We start from the raw sequence: 18821 nt of genomic DNA, 5'->3' as shown, positions 1-18821 counted from the left end.
AAGAGAAAGAGAAGGACAAGAACAAATTTAAAATTTTAATCCAGTGAAAGAATGGAGTTGTCATTAAATAACTTCAGGTTTGGTGGAAAAGATCAGGAGTTCAGTTTTAGACATGTTTAGCTGAAGATATCTGCTACATTTCCAAGCACAGATGTCTAGGGGGCAGTAGGAAATAAAAAATTAGATACAAATAAGTGGTTTTGACTGGACATGTGTGAAGTTTAGCGTACAGATGCTATTTGAAGGATGGGACTTTGAGATGTGATCACTAGAGTAGTCAATGTAGACAGCAAATCTCCAACAATGGAGTCTGGGGACGTTCTAATATGAACCAACAACAATTTGTAATCAGATACAAGAGCAAGAAAAGGGAAGAAATAAATGACTCAACATTTGATTAGCCCACCAGGAAGTTAAAAGTATACTACAAATTGGTGCCTGGGTGGCTCAGTTAGTTAAGCATCTGCCTTCAGCTCAGGTCATGATCCCAGGGTCCTGGGAAGGAGCCCTGCATCGAGCTCCCTGCTGAGTGGGAAGCCTGCTTTTCTCTCTCTTTCTGCCCCTCCTCCTGCTTGTATGGGCGCAGAGGCATAAGCTCTCTCTGTCAAATGTTAAATGTCAGATCTTTGGGGTAAAAAAAACGTGTACTATACAGAGAGAAATTTAGAAAGTTTACCAATTTGGAAAGGAGGAGATAATAGTATTCTCAGCCTCACAGGCAAATAGTTATACATTCAGAAAAGAATCTTGGAAAAGGCATTAGGACTGTCAATAAAGTTTTGAGTAGCATTTATAAAAAAAGCATTGCTGAAATCCAAGGTAAGGGAATATATATAGAAAAAAGAGATATGACTATGGAATTTAAAGGAGACTACTGAGAAAAGGAGGAAGAGTTACTACAAGAAGAAAATTCAAATAATGCAGTCTCATGAAAACTAAAAAGAAACAGAGTTTTAAGAAAATATTCATTATTAATAATATAAAGAGCTACTCAGTAGTGATAAAAAATGAGTATTGGGGTTAGGTAATTAACTTAGGAAATTAGAATATTATATGTGACATTTAAGAGCTAATTATTAAAACATCACTCTACCTTCCCAATGGAAAATAAATTATTTACATGTGTTTGTATATTGCTTCATGTCCGAGTAGAAAATAATACTAACATTCTAAGTGGCTACAAACTTATATCTTTACATATATATATGTGTGTGTGTGTGTGTATGTATATATATATATATATATATATATATATATATATATATATTCCATTTATTTGCATTGTGGGGTGAGTCAACTGGTTCAAAGAAGAGTTAGTTACAACCATTCTCCTTTCCCTACTCAGTATACCACTGAGGCACAAAAATCCAAGCCAGCAGTTGTTTCCCTGAGAACCCTAAATTTCAATATCAATCAAAGTTTCTATTTACTTTGAAGAATAATATTAGCAATGCAAATATAAAAAATCACCTCTGACTTGAATTAGTCAGAATAAACAAAGTAAGGAAGCACATGGGAAATATTACCTCTGGCGTAGTTAATTTTCAAGACATCTGCCTTGCAAACTTGGAAAAATTAAGTAAAGCAGCTGAAACTGTTCATTATTGAGAAAAGGCTGATAGTTCAGGTTAAAAGGGTTTTGAATGGTTGTAACAGATACTTTGAATTTGACAGACACGTAATGTGCATTTGGAAATGAATCCTTTCATATGGAGAACAAAGTACTAACAGATTTGCTGGTGTCTAGACTTAGACTAGTTGTTTAAAATGCTAGTTAACATGGGGGTAAGAAGGTAGTGTGTGTATGAATGTATGCAATTCACATTCAAAATGCCTCAGGAACAATTTCATAAAGAATGTAGGTTTGGTTCAGCTGACGGTCAAATTACTTGATAAACTATTGATTGAAGTATTTAGTCTCTATAGATACTACTATTAGTGATGGAGTTTAAAACAAAAAAGACATTAAAAAAATTTTTATCAGAATTAACGTTTAAGTCTTAGTTATCGTGTTACTTATGTAAATATAATTTACTACAGTTATGAGCCCACAAAAAGATAACATCTCAGAAATCACAATCATGGGAGATAGGGAGAGGGTGGTGGGGTTATGGAAACTGGGCAGGGTATGTGCTATGGTGAGTGTTGTGAAGTGTGTAAACCTGGCGATTCACAGACCTGTGCACCTGGGGCTAATTGTTTATAAAAAAGTTATATATATATAAAAAAAAAAACCCATACATTTGTTCCCCAACTGAATGTGAACTCTTCTAAAGTAGAGAGACGGTTTACACAACGAGCTCAATAAACATTGGTTAAAAAAAAAAAAAAAGAAACCACAATCATAATCCTGATTTTCATGTTGATAAAAAGAATATGGAAAAAAAAAAGAAAATACAGTGATGCTTCAAATTTCTAACAGTAACAGATTTCAAGGATTTGAAATCATCTTCTTATTTTTTTTCATCATCAGGTAAATCTCCAACCATAAATCAGGCAATATTTTAAAACTACAATACCATAACTTGAAAATAAAGCTGCAACTGATATATAATCAACATGACAACAATGAAAAAATTTCAGAAAGCACAAATATTTGACATATTTGGGTATGTTGGTGATGTCAAAAAGATTTTTTTTAACGCTATTATGCAGTATAAAGAAGTTCCAATTATATAATAACTTCAAATTTATGGTGAACTCCTTATTATTTAGTAGTTTAAAAATAAAAAGCTTGGAAGGATTCACTTAACTGACAAATTTCAGTAAGAATATTCAGTTTAACAATTGATACAAGAGTTCTAGCAACTGGAGTTATTCAAGGGGTTAAATTGCCATGAGGTTGTTTCTTAGTGAGGGGGGTGTGGATAAAGAGGCAAGTTCTTTCTTATTTTACTTATTATTTAATCTGTTTATTGGTAGATAGTGATGAATAACCCTTCCTTTTTATTACTATAAAATAATTCTGAAATTCTTACCTGATACTATACCAATTCCATCATCACAGTCATAGTCAGAAACTTCACTATCACTTATTCTTTTTGACCCTATGAAGCAAACAATAGCAATAATTAAAGTTGCTGATTAATAAGGAAAAAGAAACCTCCTCACCAACCTGAAAACAAATGAAAGAATTTTGAATGAAACACTTGAGAATAAAAACTAGAGAAGGAAATTCATTATGAGCTCACACTTACTTTCATACATATTTTATAATGTGAAGATAGCATTCTTAAAATAGATTCTTAAAATGTGTAAAATAAATTTCCTAAATGCCCTAAAGCTTGAAATAATATCAAATACTGAATAAAAAAAAATAATACTCAATGATATATGTATGTGATTTGATGCTGATTGATAAAATCCACTGAACAAAAAGTTAAGTTTAAAATAGCTAGGTTAAGTCAGTCCCAGATGCTTTTACACAAGGGCACTGAAGTCTATATAAATTTCAAAGCAAACAATATGTTATTTCAAGAACATTCATGTGCCTTTTCTAATATGCATGACTAATAAATTAAATGTGCTCAATTCTTCATTTTTCACACTCATGCAAAAGAAGTATAATTTAAGACATCTTAAACAATATTCTTTTAGTGTTAGTTTAGCTGTTCCTCCATTGCTTTGAAAAGAAAATGAGAAATAAACCATCCATAAACTTATTAATATATCTAAATTGTGTACTGATTACACACAGTCACATTTTCTAAGATAGAGCCTAAAACAGAGCAGTAATAATAAACATAATTAAAGATCTCTATTACAAAATTTTAAAATGTTAATCATGCTATGGCAAAAATAGCACTGAATTGATGGCTAAAGGAGATTGTCTTCACACTTACTTAATTATGAAATATATCACATATATAAGTAAGCATGCTATTTGTTTTTTAATATATTTTTTCTCCCATATGTGTCTCAAAAATAGGCACATCTTACACAATAGAATCCCTTATTACAGTATTTTTCCTTCTTTACAATCAGAAAATGCCTAATAAATGAAAACAGTGTTATTTCAAGAAATGACTACGTTTGTCTACTTAGACCATACATTATTCATTAAATAGACCAAATTCAGTTATCACACAGTAAATGCTTTCCTGTAATGTATATAAAACACTGAGAGCTTACGTTTTATAAGGTGTCTAAAGTAGCAATAATTAAACGTTCTAGAAATGTCCTCCAATATTTCCAACTTCTTCTTAGAAATACTCTGTACATTTTGTTTGTTTGTTTGTTTTTACCCCTGCGCTCTTGAGAAAGGGAAGAGTCTGTTGCCAGGAACTTTTATTTTCTTCCTTTTAATGGTTACATAAATGACATGGATCTGTTTTGTTCATATGGTCTTACTGAATGGGTTCGCTGCTATTTTCCTTCCAAAGCCTTATATCTTAAAACTTTAAACTCAATTGAATCATAGGCTCTTACAGCCCCAACCAATAGGAAACCACAATTACCACACAATAGCCCAAAAGACAGCACGAAAGGATTTACAGAATTAGTGTATACATTATAAATGGATTTGGGGAAAAAAGGGGATACCACAGATGAAGCTATTGAGGAGAGGAATAATAAGCTATTCAGCTTATAACAAGATTTCACCTTGTAAATGTAAATGCTCAAGGATGGGGTAATGATAGCTTAATGTGCCAGATATACTACAGCATAAAGATTACAAGCTTTTGGTATTGGTCAAGAATCAGATCTGCCTCTGGTGCAAGATAAGAATGACACCAGCAAAAAATGAAGTTCATTTTATTAGCCTTTGTGAGTGGCCTTGCGTGGGTTTGTGCATAGAGTTGGGGGATAGTTGCATATATGTGATTTGCAATTGTTGCTTCCTTCCAAATCTCATTATGTTCCTGATGGAAGTCAATCTATTTTGCTAGTAATTCTAGAGGTTAAATATACTGCAATTATGTTATCTCTACTTGAATCTTGTCATTTAACATTCTGATGAATTCAAGTACTTAAGTTTAATGTCATTGAATGTATCAATCTTTTTTAGAAGTAGTGTTTTCGGTGTCTTGTTTAAGAAATTGTGCCTAAGCTTATGAATGGACAGACATTCTCATATTTTTTTCTAAAATTTAAAAAATCCTGTTTTTAACATTTACATCCTGGCCTATTTTGAAGTGAGTTTATGTATGGTATGAGATAAGGATGCAACTTTGCTTTTTCCACACGTATAACACATATTTCGGCATTATTTAATAATTCCACCTTCCCCCAATGATCTGTGATGTCACCTTGGTTATAAATAAATGTATCCTATCTGCTAAGATCTACTTGGTTCTCTATTTTTCCCCCCTTTTATCCATAAACCAATAACTCACTCTCTTTGTTATTATATTGTTATATATCAAAAAGCAAATCCATCATAACGTGAACATTTTCTCTTCCATATAAAATTTTAGGTTCAGGTTATGAAATTGCACAAAACATCCTATTGGAATTTTGATATGAACTGCAATGAGTCAATACATCAATTTAGGGAGCCTTGGTGTATATTACAGCATTGTTTACTAGCCAAGAGATAGGCATTCTCCATTTAAGTTTCTGTGAAATTTTTAACTTCACTCAAATTTCCCACATTGGTTGGATTTATGCTTTGCATCTTATCATTTTCACTGCTATAAGAAATACTGTTAAAATTCTGATTACTAATCTAATTGCTCATATATGGAAATACTTTATTGTAAAATAATGTTAACCAACCACCTTGTTAAAGTTTCTCTTTTTACTTCTAGTGAATTTTATATGGTTCAATTTGGATTTTTCTCCATAGACAATCTTACTAATCCTAAGGTCTTTCTTCTTCCTTTTTCTTGTCTTTCTATGCTGATAATCACAATGCTGGAAAGAAGCAATTAAATTTTACATTCCTTTTTATTTTTTTAAAGATTTTATTTATTTATTTGACAGACAGATCTCAAGTACATGGAGAGGCAGGCAGAGAGAGAGAGAGAGAGAGAGAGAGGAGGAAGCAGGCTTCTCGCTGAGCAGAGAACCCAATGCAGGGCTCGATCCCAGGACCCTGGGACCATAACCTGAACCAAAGGCAGAGGTTTTTCCCTACATTCCTTTTTACATCCTAATTTTAAGTGGGATTTTTCTAGTATTTTACCATTAAAAATGATACCTGCTGGTGTTACATTTTATCAGGTTGAGGAAGATCTCTTAAATTCAGTGATATTTCATTAAAGATTTTTACACTTTTATTGACAAGTGATTCTGACCTTTAAAATTTTCCTTTCACTAACCTTTTGATTTAGGATCAAGGCTATACCAGCACAGTAAAAACTTGAGAATTAGTCTGTTTTTATTCTCTGGTTAAATTTGTGTAGGACTGTAAAAAAAAAAAAATCTGTTGTTTGAAATTTTGATGGAGCTCATCTATAAAACTACCCTGATCTGGTGTTTCCTTCATGGGAATATTTTAAATTACTAATATTTATTTTCAGTAGCTATAGAACGACCCATTGATTCAAGGTTTAATAAGTTATATTTTTCACAGGAACTCGTTCACTTTGTTCAAGTTTTCAGTGTTTGTTACAATGTTCATCATTTTATCATATTATCTATTTATTTTCTGATGTAACTTTATATATTTTCATTTGAATCCTGTACTATCTTTTTATCCTGCTGATAAATTTCACTACAGGTTTATTTTGCCATTCATTTCAAAGGATTAACTTTTAGGCTCCATAATCTCATCAGCTAGAAATTTGTTTCTTTATTGATTTCTGCTCTTATAGTTATGATCTCTTTCTTTCTATTTTAAATTTATTTCTTTTTCCTAAACTTTCAAATTAGATGAAAATGTCAAAATTTCCAGCCTTCTAGCCTGTACTAACATAAGCATTTGTCCTCTGAGAACTTCTCTGAATTACTCAAATATTTATATGCAGTATATTATTTAAAGTTCAGGTCTAAGTATTTTCTTCTTGGGTCTATAAGATACTTACTATACATCATTAAATCGAAGACACCATTGTCTGAATAATGCATGATAATTGCAAAGAGAATAAATCTTGGAAGAAAATGTTCATTAGAGTAAAAGTGCCTATTTTTAGAAATTTTGAAATATATGGGTATGATTTTTTTAATTGTCATAGTAACACTGGTGTTGAAGGAAATACCCTATATTTGTCAAGTCTTCAAAACTTTGAAATTTGTGAGAAAATGAATTATTAAATAATATATTAAGAATTCTTGCAAGTCTTTCATGGATATAACAGGAATATAAATTCATTAACTACTAGATACAGAGTTCTTTTTTTTTTTGGACATGAGATTAAACTTGTTAATTGTGTGGTTTAATTCTTTTGTATCTTTCCTGAATTTTTGTTTGCTTGATCAATGATTGAGAGAAAATTATAAATTTTCTTCAACAGTGGTTTGTTTGTTAATTTTTCTTTCTCGTTTACTTTGTGTATATTGGAGTATTTCATTTATACATGCATTTTTTAAATTATTTCAGTAGATGTAGGAGAATAATTTGAAAATGCTAACCCCTATTCATGGTAAAATATCTCAGTTAACTAGTCAGAAGGAAATTTCCTCAAACCAATAAAGCGCATCTATAAAAAAAAAAAAAAAAGCCTATAGCTCACATCAGACTTACTTTTAAATACATAATGTTGTCCCCCTAATACAAAGAATAAGCTAAGGATGCCCACTCCAACCCTTTCAGTTCAACGCTGCACTTGCATTACAGTAAAACACAGCAAGGAAAATAAATGAATGGCATACAGATTGGAAAGCAAGTAGTAACATGATCATGTAAATCAAAACTCCTACAGAAGCTTTAAAAAACTAATTAAGACTAATAATTTAGCAAAGATTGCAGAATACATACATAGTCAACATATAAAAATGAACTATATTTTTTAGAGAACAGCAATGAACAACTAGAAATAAATTTCAAAGCCACTATCACTTACAAGGGCACATAAATATCTAGGAATACATGTTAACAAAAAACATGTACACCTCCAAACCACGGAATACTCACTGCTGTATTAGTTTCCAAGGGCTGCTGAAACAAAGTACCAAACACTGAGTGGCTTCAAACAACAGAAATTTATTGTCTCACAGTTCTGGAGGTTAGAAGTCCAAAATCAGGGGGTCAGCGACGCCATGCTCTCTCTGAAGGCTCCAGGAAAGAATCCTTCCTTGTCTCTTCTTCTAGCTTCTGGTGTTGGCTAGAAGTCCCTGGAGTTCTTTCACTTGTAGATAGGGCCCTCCAGTCCCACGGCTATCTTCTCCCTGAACATCTTCATTTGGTCTCCCTCTGTTCATGTCTATCTGTACCCAAATTTCCGCTTCATATAAGGACAGCAGTCATATTGGGTTAGGTCTCCAGTGACCTCAAAAGTGAAAACTTGATAACTTCTGCATTAACTCTATTTACAAATAAGGTCACATCCTTAGGTACTGGGGATTAGGATATATGCCTATGGCAGGACACAATTAAACCACTAACAACTGCTAACAATTTAAAGAAAACTAAACATAAATGGAGAGACTTTTCTACAAGCCAAATGTTATTAAAATAACATTGTCAGGATGAGAGAAAATTAAAGTAATTCTAGAATTTTATATATAGCTAAACTTCATCAGGAATAAAGAATTAAAGACATACTCAGAAAACACAGCTTCTTTCCAGATCTTCACTGAAAGCACTACTAAAATATGTGTACTTTAAAAATAGAGAAATTCATCCCAGAAAAAAAAGGACAAAATGAGAAGAAAAAATGAGCGAAGCAAAGAAAGTGGTAAAAATTCGGGTAAATCTAAATAAATTTTGAATGAACAAAGTGACATTATAATAAATTACTAGTTGGGAGGCAGAGTAAAATTCTGGCAATAATATGTTAAATAGTAGGGGGTGATCGTACAAATCAGATTTTACAATATTTATGCAGTTTGGAAAAAAGGTAGAGATGTTAATTAATGTTGCTTTGTTAAGTGTGCAAGGTTGTGATATCAATAGCAACTACTAAAAGAATGGGGATAAAAATTTAAAAATCAGAAAAGACACAATAATGATACTATATTATTATGTTAGAAAAAAGGAGGAAAAACCCATACATTTTTTAAATGTAAACACAGACTATCTGTGCCAACACACAGAAATTGGTAACCGCAGTTGATTCAAGTAAGGAGATCTAGATGTTTGAGAAACCACTAGGGAGTTTTTTGTTTTTGTTTTTGTTTTTTTACTTTTAAATTTATACCATATGAATGTATTACCTAAAAATTTGTAGCAACATTTTACATGATTCATTTGTAGATGAAGAGAATGTATATTCTCTTCATTGGGGGAATGTTCTATTTATTACAGTACATCAGTTCTGTAGTTCACATTTGTGAGAGATTGTTACGATAATTGTGGTTTTTCAATTTCTCTTTCCAATTCTTCCAATTCTGTTTTTTAAAATAAGTAGGATATAACCAAGTCTGGGATTTTAGATACCCCTCTAGCTCTTGCTAGATCTCTTTCTTTAGATTTCCCCAGTCCTGTGCCAAGGACATCTGATATCCATGACAAAGGATCTACAGAACTTCTTCTGCGGGTCACCCATAAAAATTACAGAATGAGGGGATGTTTTGCAAGCATTTTCCTTCCCCGCCCTTTCTTATGACCTACAGTGACTTTAAAACACCTAGTGATTGAAGTGGCAAAAGGTCTTCTCACAAGGTCCTCTGTTGCCTCCGGCACGTGACTTTTTCCAGATTTTTTGACCATTCTCTTACAAACCTTCTTATAAGAACTCCCAGCTTCTCCTGAATTTTGCAGTTTAAACTTTATAACAAATATTTATTTCACATCTCTAACAGTTCTTCAGCTCCCTGACTGAAACTTAACCTTTTCTGCCCTTAATCCACCCAAAGTTTCTATACATGGTGCAGGATAGCGATCTAATTTCATCTATGTTCTTTTTTTAATGGATAGTATTTTTCCAGCTCAATTTATTAAATCACTTACTTTTCCTCTCTGGATCTGACATATTACCTCAGATCCTTATAAAATACTGTCTCATGTAAGAAAGTCTGCTTCTGGGCTCTCAATCGTATTCCACTGATTGATTTACTCTCATGCTAGTGGCATACTACGTCAACCACAGCAAATGTTGAGACTGAGAAAGTTCCTCCTCCCTGCTCTCACAAGAATCCTTCTAGCTACTTTTGGCCATTTAGTTGTCTATAGACTTAGAATTTACTCATCAGTTTCCATGAAGATATCTGATAGGATTAGAACTGAATTAAATATATATGTCAAATAGAGGAAATTAATAATGATGTCTTCTTATCAATGGTTATGGGAATATATCCATTTATTTATGTATTTTTTAACGTTTCTTAATAGAACTTTATAAATATTTTCCTATAGTTTTTTTATATAACTTTTGTTAGATTTATTCCTATGTATCTGATATTCTGTTACGATTGTAAAGTATGTCTGTTTGTACTGGTGTGTAGCAATGCAACCGAACTTTATAGATTATTCTTATATCCAGACATCTTGGTAAACCATAATTTGTATATTCTTTTCAGAGTTGAGGAAAACAATTACATTATTTATACACAATGATAGTTTTATTTCTCCCTTTGATTCCTTATTATTTCTAAATTCTTCTCTTCTTATTGCACTAGAATCTCCATTACAATCACATTCTTTTTTTTTTTAATTTTTATTTTTTATAAACATATATTTTTATCCCCAGGGGTACAGGTCTGTGAATCACCAGGTTTACACACTTCACAGCACTCACCAAAGCACATACCCTCCCCAATGTCCATAATCCCACCCCCTTCTCCCAAACCCCCTCCCCCCGGCAACCCTCAGTTTGTTTTGTGAGATTAAGAGTCACTTATGGTTTGTCTCCCTCCCAATCCCATCTTGTTTCATTGATTCTTCTCCTACCCACTTAAGCCCCCATGTTGCATCACCACTTCCTCATATCAGGGAGATCATATGGTAGTTGTCTTTCTCCGCTTGACTTATTTCGCTAAGCATGATACGCTCTAGTTCCATCCATGTTGTCGCAAATGGCAAGATTTCATTTCTTTTGATGGCTGCATAGTATTCCATTGTGTGTATATACCACATCTTCTTGATCCATTCATCTGTTGATGGACATCTAGGTTCTTTCCATAGTTTGGCTATTGTGGATATTGCTGCTATAAACATTCGGGTGCACATGCCCCTTTGGATCACTACGTTTGTATCTTTAGGGTAAATACCCAATAGTGCAATTGCTGGGTCATAGGGCAGTTCTATTTTCAACATTTTGAGGAACCTCCATGCTGTTTTCCAGAGAGGTTGCACCAGCTTGCATTCCCACCAACAGTGTAGGAGGGTTCCCCTTTCTCCGCATCCTCGCCAGCATCCAATCACATTCTTGTCCAAGTTTTTTTAATGAATAATTCTATCATTGGCCATTTGAGATTATATTTCCTATAACTTTTTAGTAGACATTGTATCAGACTGAAGAAGTTTCTTTCTAATTCATAATTTGCTAACAGATATTATGAATTTCTGTTGAATGTTATAAAATTTTTAATTCATTACGAAGAAATAAACATATTTTTTCTCCTTTGATCTGTAAATGTCTAAAATTACATTTATAGAATTTTATAAAACTACTGGATTTGATTTGCTGTTTTATGTAGCTTTTCCAGTCATTTATATTTAAGAGTAAAACAGGGCTATAAATTTCCTTTTTTGGAATGGATTTGTAGATTTTGGGTATAAAAGTTTTGTTTTCCGGGGCTCTTGGGTGGCTCAGAGGGTTAAAGCCTCTGCCTTCGGCTTGGGTCATGGTCCCAGGGTCCTGGGGTAGAGCCCCGCAGCGGGCTCTCTGCTCAGTGGGGAGCCTGCTTCCTCCTCTCTCTCTGCCTGCCTCTCTGCCTACTTGTGATCTGTCTGTCAAATAAATAAATAAATGTTTTAAAAAAATAAAATAAAATAAAAGTTTTGTTCTCCTTGTAAATATTCTTACTTTGTGTACATTATGCAAGAGTTTTATTAAGTTGAAATAATATGTTAAGGTTAAATATGAACTACTTGAAAGTATGTCTGAGTCTAGGGTTTTCTCTGTAAATCAAAGATTTATTTCAACTTTTAACATATTAATATTTGTAGTTGCAGGAATTCAGTTAGTTATTTTCTTCTGTTAGTTCCATTTAATTCACTAATTTGCATTTCTTAAAATTGTATATGAATGGAATAATACTAGTATTCTTTTGTCTCTCTTCTTCCACTCAGTATAATTATTCTGAGATTTTTCCATGTTGTCAATATATATCAATAGTTCATTCTTTTTTGCTAAATAATACTCTCTATTATGGCTGTACCACAGTTTATCTATTACCCAGGTAAAGGACATCTGGGTTATCTGATTATTACAAATGAAGTTACAGCGAACAATCATATATAAGTTGTTGTACGGGCATATATTTGCATTCTTCTTTGGTAAAGACCTAGTAGTGGAATGACTGAATTATATGGTAGGGGTATATTTAACTTCTTAGGAAAACTGCCGAAGTGATTTCCAAAGAGGCTATTACATTTTACATTCCCACTAAAAATATATGAAAATTTTAGTAAATTCCCATCCTCCCTGATACTTTTTTTTCATAGTTTTTTTCATTTTAACCATTTTAATAAGGGTCTAATGGCATCTCATTTACATTTACCTAAAGATTAATGTTGAATATCTTTTCATTTGTCTATTTTTTTTTTACCTCTAAATGTTTGTAGTGGTCTTTCAAATCTTACATCATTTTTTTTATTGTTGTGTTCGCTTATTCATGAGTTTTAACATACACAACTAACGAATCATTGAACACTGTATCAAAAACTAATGATGTAGGGGCGCCTGGGTGGCTCAGTGGGTTAAAGCCTCTGCCTTCAGTTCGGGTCATGGTCCCAGGGTCCTGGGATGGAGCCCCACATCGGGCTCTCTGCTCAGCAGGGAGCCTGCTTCCTCCTCTAGCTCTCTCTCTGCCTACCTGTGATCTCTATCTGTCACACAAATAAATTAAAAAATTAAAAAAAAAAATTCTTAGGACATTAATTTCTTAAAAAAAAAACTAATGATGTACTATATAGCTAACTGAACATAATAAAAAAGAGAAAATAAATATATATTTCATCTCTGCAAAACAGCCAGTTCTCTTTCTCTATATATTTTGCATACAAATCTTTTATTACATATGTGATTTGTAATTATTTCTTCTGGCCTATGGCTTGGTTTTTCATTTTCTTAACAGTATCCTTTAAAGAAAAAAAAAAAAGATTTTCTTTTGAGAGAGTCCAATTTAGTCAATGCGTTATTTAATGGCACATGATATTCATGCCCTAAGAAATTTTTGCCTAACCAAAGGTGATAAAGTTTTTTTCTTAGGAGTTTTATAATTTTATAAATTTATACTTTATAAAAGTTTTATAATTTATAATTATAAATATTTATAATAAAATAATTTATAATTTTAAAATTATAATTTTAAAAAAGTTTTATAGTTTTATAATTTTCTCTTGGGAATTTTATAATTACACACTGATTCATTTTGAGTTAACTTTTGTATGTGGCATAAATAGAAGTCTCTCTCTCTCTCTCTCTCTCTCTCTCTTTTGCATATGGATATCTATAGGCTCTCAAAGCATTTGTTAAAAAGACTATCCTTACACCACTGAATTGTCTTTTCAGCTTTGTTGAAAATCAGCTATCCATACATGTGTGGGTTTGTATCTGCATTCTATATACTGTTCTTTTAGTGTGTTTGCCTATTTTTAAACATATCTTTTCACTTATTTGAGAGAGAGAAAGAGAGAGAGAGAGAGAGAATGGGATGAACAGAAGAACGAATTTCAAGCAGACTCCCCCCTGAGCACGAAGCCTTGACATGGGGCTGGATCTCAAGACACTGAGATCATGACCTGAGCCGAAACCAAGGGTCAGATGCTTAACTGACTGCACAACCCAGGCACTCGTTTGTTTGTCTGTTTTTATCACAATGTCTCAATTACTACAGCTTTATAGTAAGTTCTGAAATCAACTATTGGAAGGCTTCCCACTTTGATCTTTCATCAAAGTTGTTTTTAGCAATTCTGGGTACTAAATACTTTAAGTTCTAGAAGACAGTTTGTCAATTAACTGAATTGAATCTGTAGATCAAGTTGGAGTAAAATTAACATAATATTGATTGTTCTGACCCACAAATGCAGTATTTCTCTTCATTAATTTGTCTTTTAAAATTCATTTTTACAGTGTTCTATAATTTTTAGTTTACACATCCCTTATATTTATCAAATTTACCCCTAAGTATTTCACATTTTGATACATTTAAATGGCATTATATTACAAAATTTCAATTTCCAATTGTTCATTGCAGTTACACATAAATACAATTGTATCCAACAATCTCATAAACTTACTTTTTAATTTTAATAGCTTTTGTGTAGATTCCATCTGACTTTTTATATAGATGAAAATATCCCCAGCCAGAAAACTATTAATCCAATCTCTGCTCTAGAGATTTGCCTTTCCTGTACGTTATATTATTGGAATCATACAACATGTGGCCTTTCATATCTGGCACTTTTTATTTAGCATAATTTTTATGTTAAACCATGTGGTGGCATGTATTAATTCTCTGCTATGTATAGCAATCCACTGTATAGACAGCACATTTTATTTATCTATTTACCAACTGATGGATATTTGAACTATTTCCACTTTTTGCCATTATAAATAGTGCTGGTATAAACATTCATGTACAAGTCTTTGAGTGGACATTCATTTTCATCTCACTTGGGTGTACATCTAAGAGTGAGTCACTGTGTCATATAGTAAATTTATTTTAACAAACCACCAAACTGTTTTCCAAAGGGCTACACTATTCCACATTTTCATCAGCAAATGTATGAGGATTCCATTTTCTCAAAATCCTTACCAAAGATTGTTATTATTTGCCTCTTTTATTGCACTCATTTTAGTAAATGTAGAGTGGTATCTCATTATTATAACTTGCACTTCACTAATAACTAATGATACTGAGAATATTTTCATTCTCTTATTTGTGAACCATATATCTTCAATGAAATGACTATTCAAATATTTTTCCTTTTGATTGCATTATTTTTCTTCTCATTATTGACTTTTAAGATTTCTTAATGTATTCTGGATGCAAGTCCCTTTTTCAAATACATGCTTTGCAAATATTTTGTCCAGGTCTATGGTTTGTCTTTTACCTTCTTAATAGTGTCTTTAAATGACAAACATTTTAAATTTTTCTGAAGTCCAATTTATCACTTCAGTCTTTTATTGATAATGCTTTTGCATTTCTCTTGAAACTTCTGCCTAACCCAAGGTAATGATGATTTTCTCCTATATTTTCTTCTAAGATTTCGATAGTTTTAGCTCTTACAGTTAAGTTTATGATCCATTTTAAGTTAGGTTTTGTGGCTGGTGTGAGATAGAGTCTAAGTTAATCTTTTTGCATGTGAATATTCAATTGTTCAAGTATTAATAGCCAAGAAACAATTTTCCCCAACTGAACTGTCATTGCACCTGTGTTGTAAATCCACTGACCAGAAATATAAAGGTTTATTTTTGAGTTCTGACTTAGGTTCCATTATACCAGTACCCCAATGTTGTGATTACCATAGGTTTGTATCAAGTTTAAAATCAGAAAGTCTTATGTTTATAAAAAATAAAAAAAATAAAAAAATAAAAAATAAATCAGAAAGTCTTCTAAATTTGTTCCATTTTGGCTATTCTGGATCTTGTGTGCTTCTAGATAAATTTTAAGATCATTTTATTAATTACAACAAACAATATATATTGTTTAGATTTTTTTAGGGATTGTACTGAATCTGTAGACAAATTTGGAGGAGGACTGCCATCTTAATAATATTGAGTCTTCCAACCCATTAATTTGGAATATCTCTTCATTTACTTAGAAGTCACTTTAATTTTCTTCAGCAATATTTTCTGATTTATTTAGTATTCAAGTTTATACTTATTTTATGAAATTTATTCATAAGTATTTTTAAAATTTTAATACTTTTGAAATGTTAGTGACTAGTATGTAACATATAATTGATTTTGCATATTTATTTACCTTGAAACCTAGCCAACATTGTTTATTAGTTCTAGTAGTTTTTTGTTGAGTTTTTAGAATTTTCTACATGTAGAAGAATCATGTCTGTGAATAAAGATAGTTTTACTTCTTTCTTTCCTTTTTGAATGACTTTTATTTATTTTCCTGCCCAACTGCCCTAACTAGAATCTCTAGTGCACCACTGAATAAAAATAGTAAGAGCAAATATACTTGCGTAGTACCCAGGTAAGCAGAAAGAATTCAGTCTTCTATAATTAAAAATGATGTCGGCAGTAGGTTTTTTAACCTCTTCATCAGGTTGAGAAGTTCCCTTCTATTCCTACTTCGTTGATAGTTTTTGTTGAAAAGGGGTGTTGGTTATTGACATAGCTTATCTCCATCTCATTACATGATCACGTGATTTTATCTTTTTATCTATTACTATGTTGAACTACAATTAATTGATTTTAATTATTAAACAAACACTGCATTAGAGATAAGTCCCTCTTAGTTACAGTGAATAATCATCTTTACATATTGTTAAATTTGATTTACTAATATTTTGTTCAGGATTTCTGTATTTGTCTGCCTTTGGTATTGGAATAATAATGGTCTCATAGAATGAATTTGAGGGTATTTCCTTCTCTTTTTTTCCCTCAAAGAATGTTAGAAAATTGGTATTTCCTTTTACATATTTGATAGAATTCACCAGTGAAGCTACAAGGTCTAAGCTTTTGTTTTTACTAATTCAGCTTCTTTAAGTCATCATAGGTTTACTCAGATTTCTTCTTTTTTCTGGATCAATTTCTGTAATTTGTGGCTTTCTAGAAATTTGTTCACTTCTACTATGTTGTTTAATTTCATGGCATAAAGCTGTTCATTGCATTCCCAAGGGATTCTCCAAAGTATTTCCAAAGTAATCCTTTTAATTTTTTAAATTGGTAGTGATTTCCAAAGCATGACTGGTTTTAGTAATCTGTGTCTTTTTTCTTGGTCAGACTAGTTGTTTATAAAATTTGTCAAGATTTTCAAAGCACTGTAGTTGGATCTTGTTTTTTTTTTTCTTTTTTTTTTAAATCCAGTCTGACAATCTCTCTTCAAATTTTTCTCCATGTAACTTGAAGCTCTATTATTATGTGCTTAAATGTTTAAGATTGATATGTTCTCTTGATCAACTTACCCTTTTAGTATTACAAAATGACCTTCTGAGTCCTTGGTAATACTCTTTGCTCTAAAGTCTTACTTATATCATATTTATATAAGCACTTCATATTTCTTTAAATTCACATTAGTAGGATATATCTTCTCCATCCTTTGAAATTAAAACTCTGTGTTTTTATATTTAAAGTGGGTTTGTTACAGGCAATATATAGCTGGCTTTGGCTTTTAAAAAATCCAATTTGATGATCTCTGATTTTAAATTGCAGTATTTAGACTATTTACATTTAATGTGATTGATTTGGTTAGTTTACATCTATAACTTGCTGTTTATTTTCTATTTGTCCCATCTTTTTTCTTTTTATTCTTTTGTCCTTTTTTCCATTTTCCTCACGTTCTGTATTCTTTTGGATGAAATGGATGCTTTCATGGCTCCATTTTATTTTTTCTATTGGCTTATTAGTTAGTTATAACCCTTTGTTTTGTGGTTTGGGGCTTAGAGCACACATATTTAATTGATTCAATCTACTTTCAAGTCATATCACACTTCTCATACAGTATGGTATAAAAATGTTATAATCATATACTTCTATTTTCCTCTCCTAATCTTCATGTTGCTGTTGTCATATATTTTACTTTTACATATGTTGCAAACCTTATACTACATTGCTATTTGTTTTAGCAGCCAATTATATTTAAAGGTATTTAAACAATAACAATAAACCTTACATATTTACCTCTCTAATAATCATTTCTCATGTTCCCTATTCCTTTATATACATCTATATTCTATATTTCCATCTGGTATCATATACCTGAGGGATTTCCTTTAGTATTTGTTGTAGTGCATCTCTTCTGGTGATGAGTTCTTTCAGTAGTTGTATGTTTGAAAAAAAAAATCATTATTTCACCTTCATTTTTAAAAGAAAAACAAATGGGTACGGAGGTCGAGATTGATCTCTTTTTCTCTGAGTACTTGCACTGTTTCCAATGAAAAATCTGCAGTCTTCTTTATTTTATTTCTCAGTTATGTATCAAGTCTGCTGTCTCCAGATGCTGTATGGTTTTTTAATATTGGTTTTAAAAAATTTAATTATGCGGTACCTTCATATATTCTTATTCATATTTCTTGTGTTTAGAGTTCATTGAGCCTCCTGGACATGTGGGTTTATAGTTTTCATCAAATTTGGACAATTTTCAGCCATTATTTCTTCAAATATTCGCCTCTCCTCTCCTGCATGACTTAAATTACTTGTGTATTAGGCAGTTTCAAGTTTTCTATTGCTCACAATGTTATTTTATAGTTCTCTTTTTTATTTGTGCTTTGTTTTGGATAGTCTTTATTGCTGTTTTCCCGAGTTTACTAATTTTTCTCTGCAACGTTTATTGTTGTTAATCTCATTCAGTATATTTTTATTTTAGACATTGCAGTTTTCATTTACAGATGTTTCATTTGGATCCATTTACATCTTTCATGTCTTTACTTAACATTTGGAACATAAGGAGTATATTTCTATAACTGTTTAATATCCTTGTTTACTAATTAG

General features: G+C 31.7%; 1 protein-coding gene across 45 annotated transcripts in view; it reads right to left on the bottom strand.

The window, feature by feature from the left end:
* Window positions 1-18821, bottom strand: part of RIMS2 (regulating synaptic membrane exocytosis 2) — a 600488-nt gene that overhangs the window by 230865 nt on the left and 350802 nt on the right. For all 45 annotated transcript variants that reach the window (XM_059394973.1, XM_059394974.1, XM_059394987.1 and 42 more), the window contains one exon: window positions 2979-3047. In XM_059394973.1, coding sequence (XP_059250956.1) covers window positions 2979-3047 — 69 coding nt within the window. The remainder of the gene's footprint in view (window positions 1-2978; window positions 3048-18821) is intronic.

This window comes from Mustela nigripes, chromosome 3 (genome assembly GCF_022355385.1).
Source record: "Mustela nigripes isolate SB6536 chromosome 3, MUSNIG.SB6536, whole genome shotgun sequence".
Taxonomy (NCBI): domain Eukaryota; kingdom Metazoa; phylum Chordata; class Mammalia; order Carnivora; family Mustelidae; genus Mustela; species Mustela nigripes.
The sequence above is the reverse complement of the archived record's forward strand: the minus strand, read 5'-3'. Positions and strand labels throughout refer to the sequence as shown.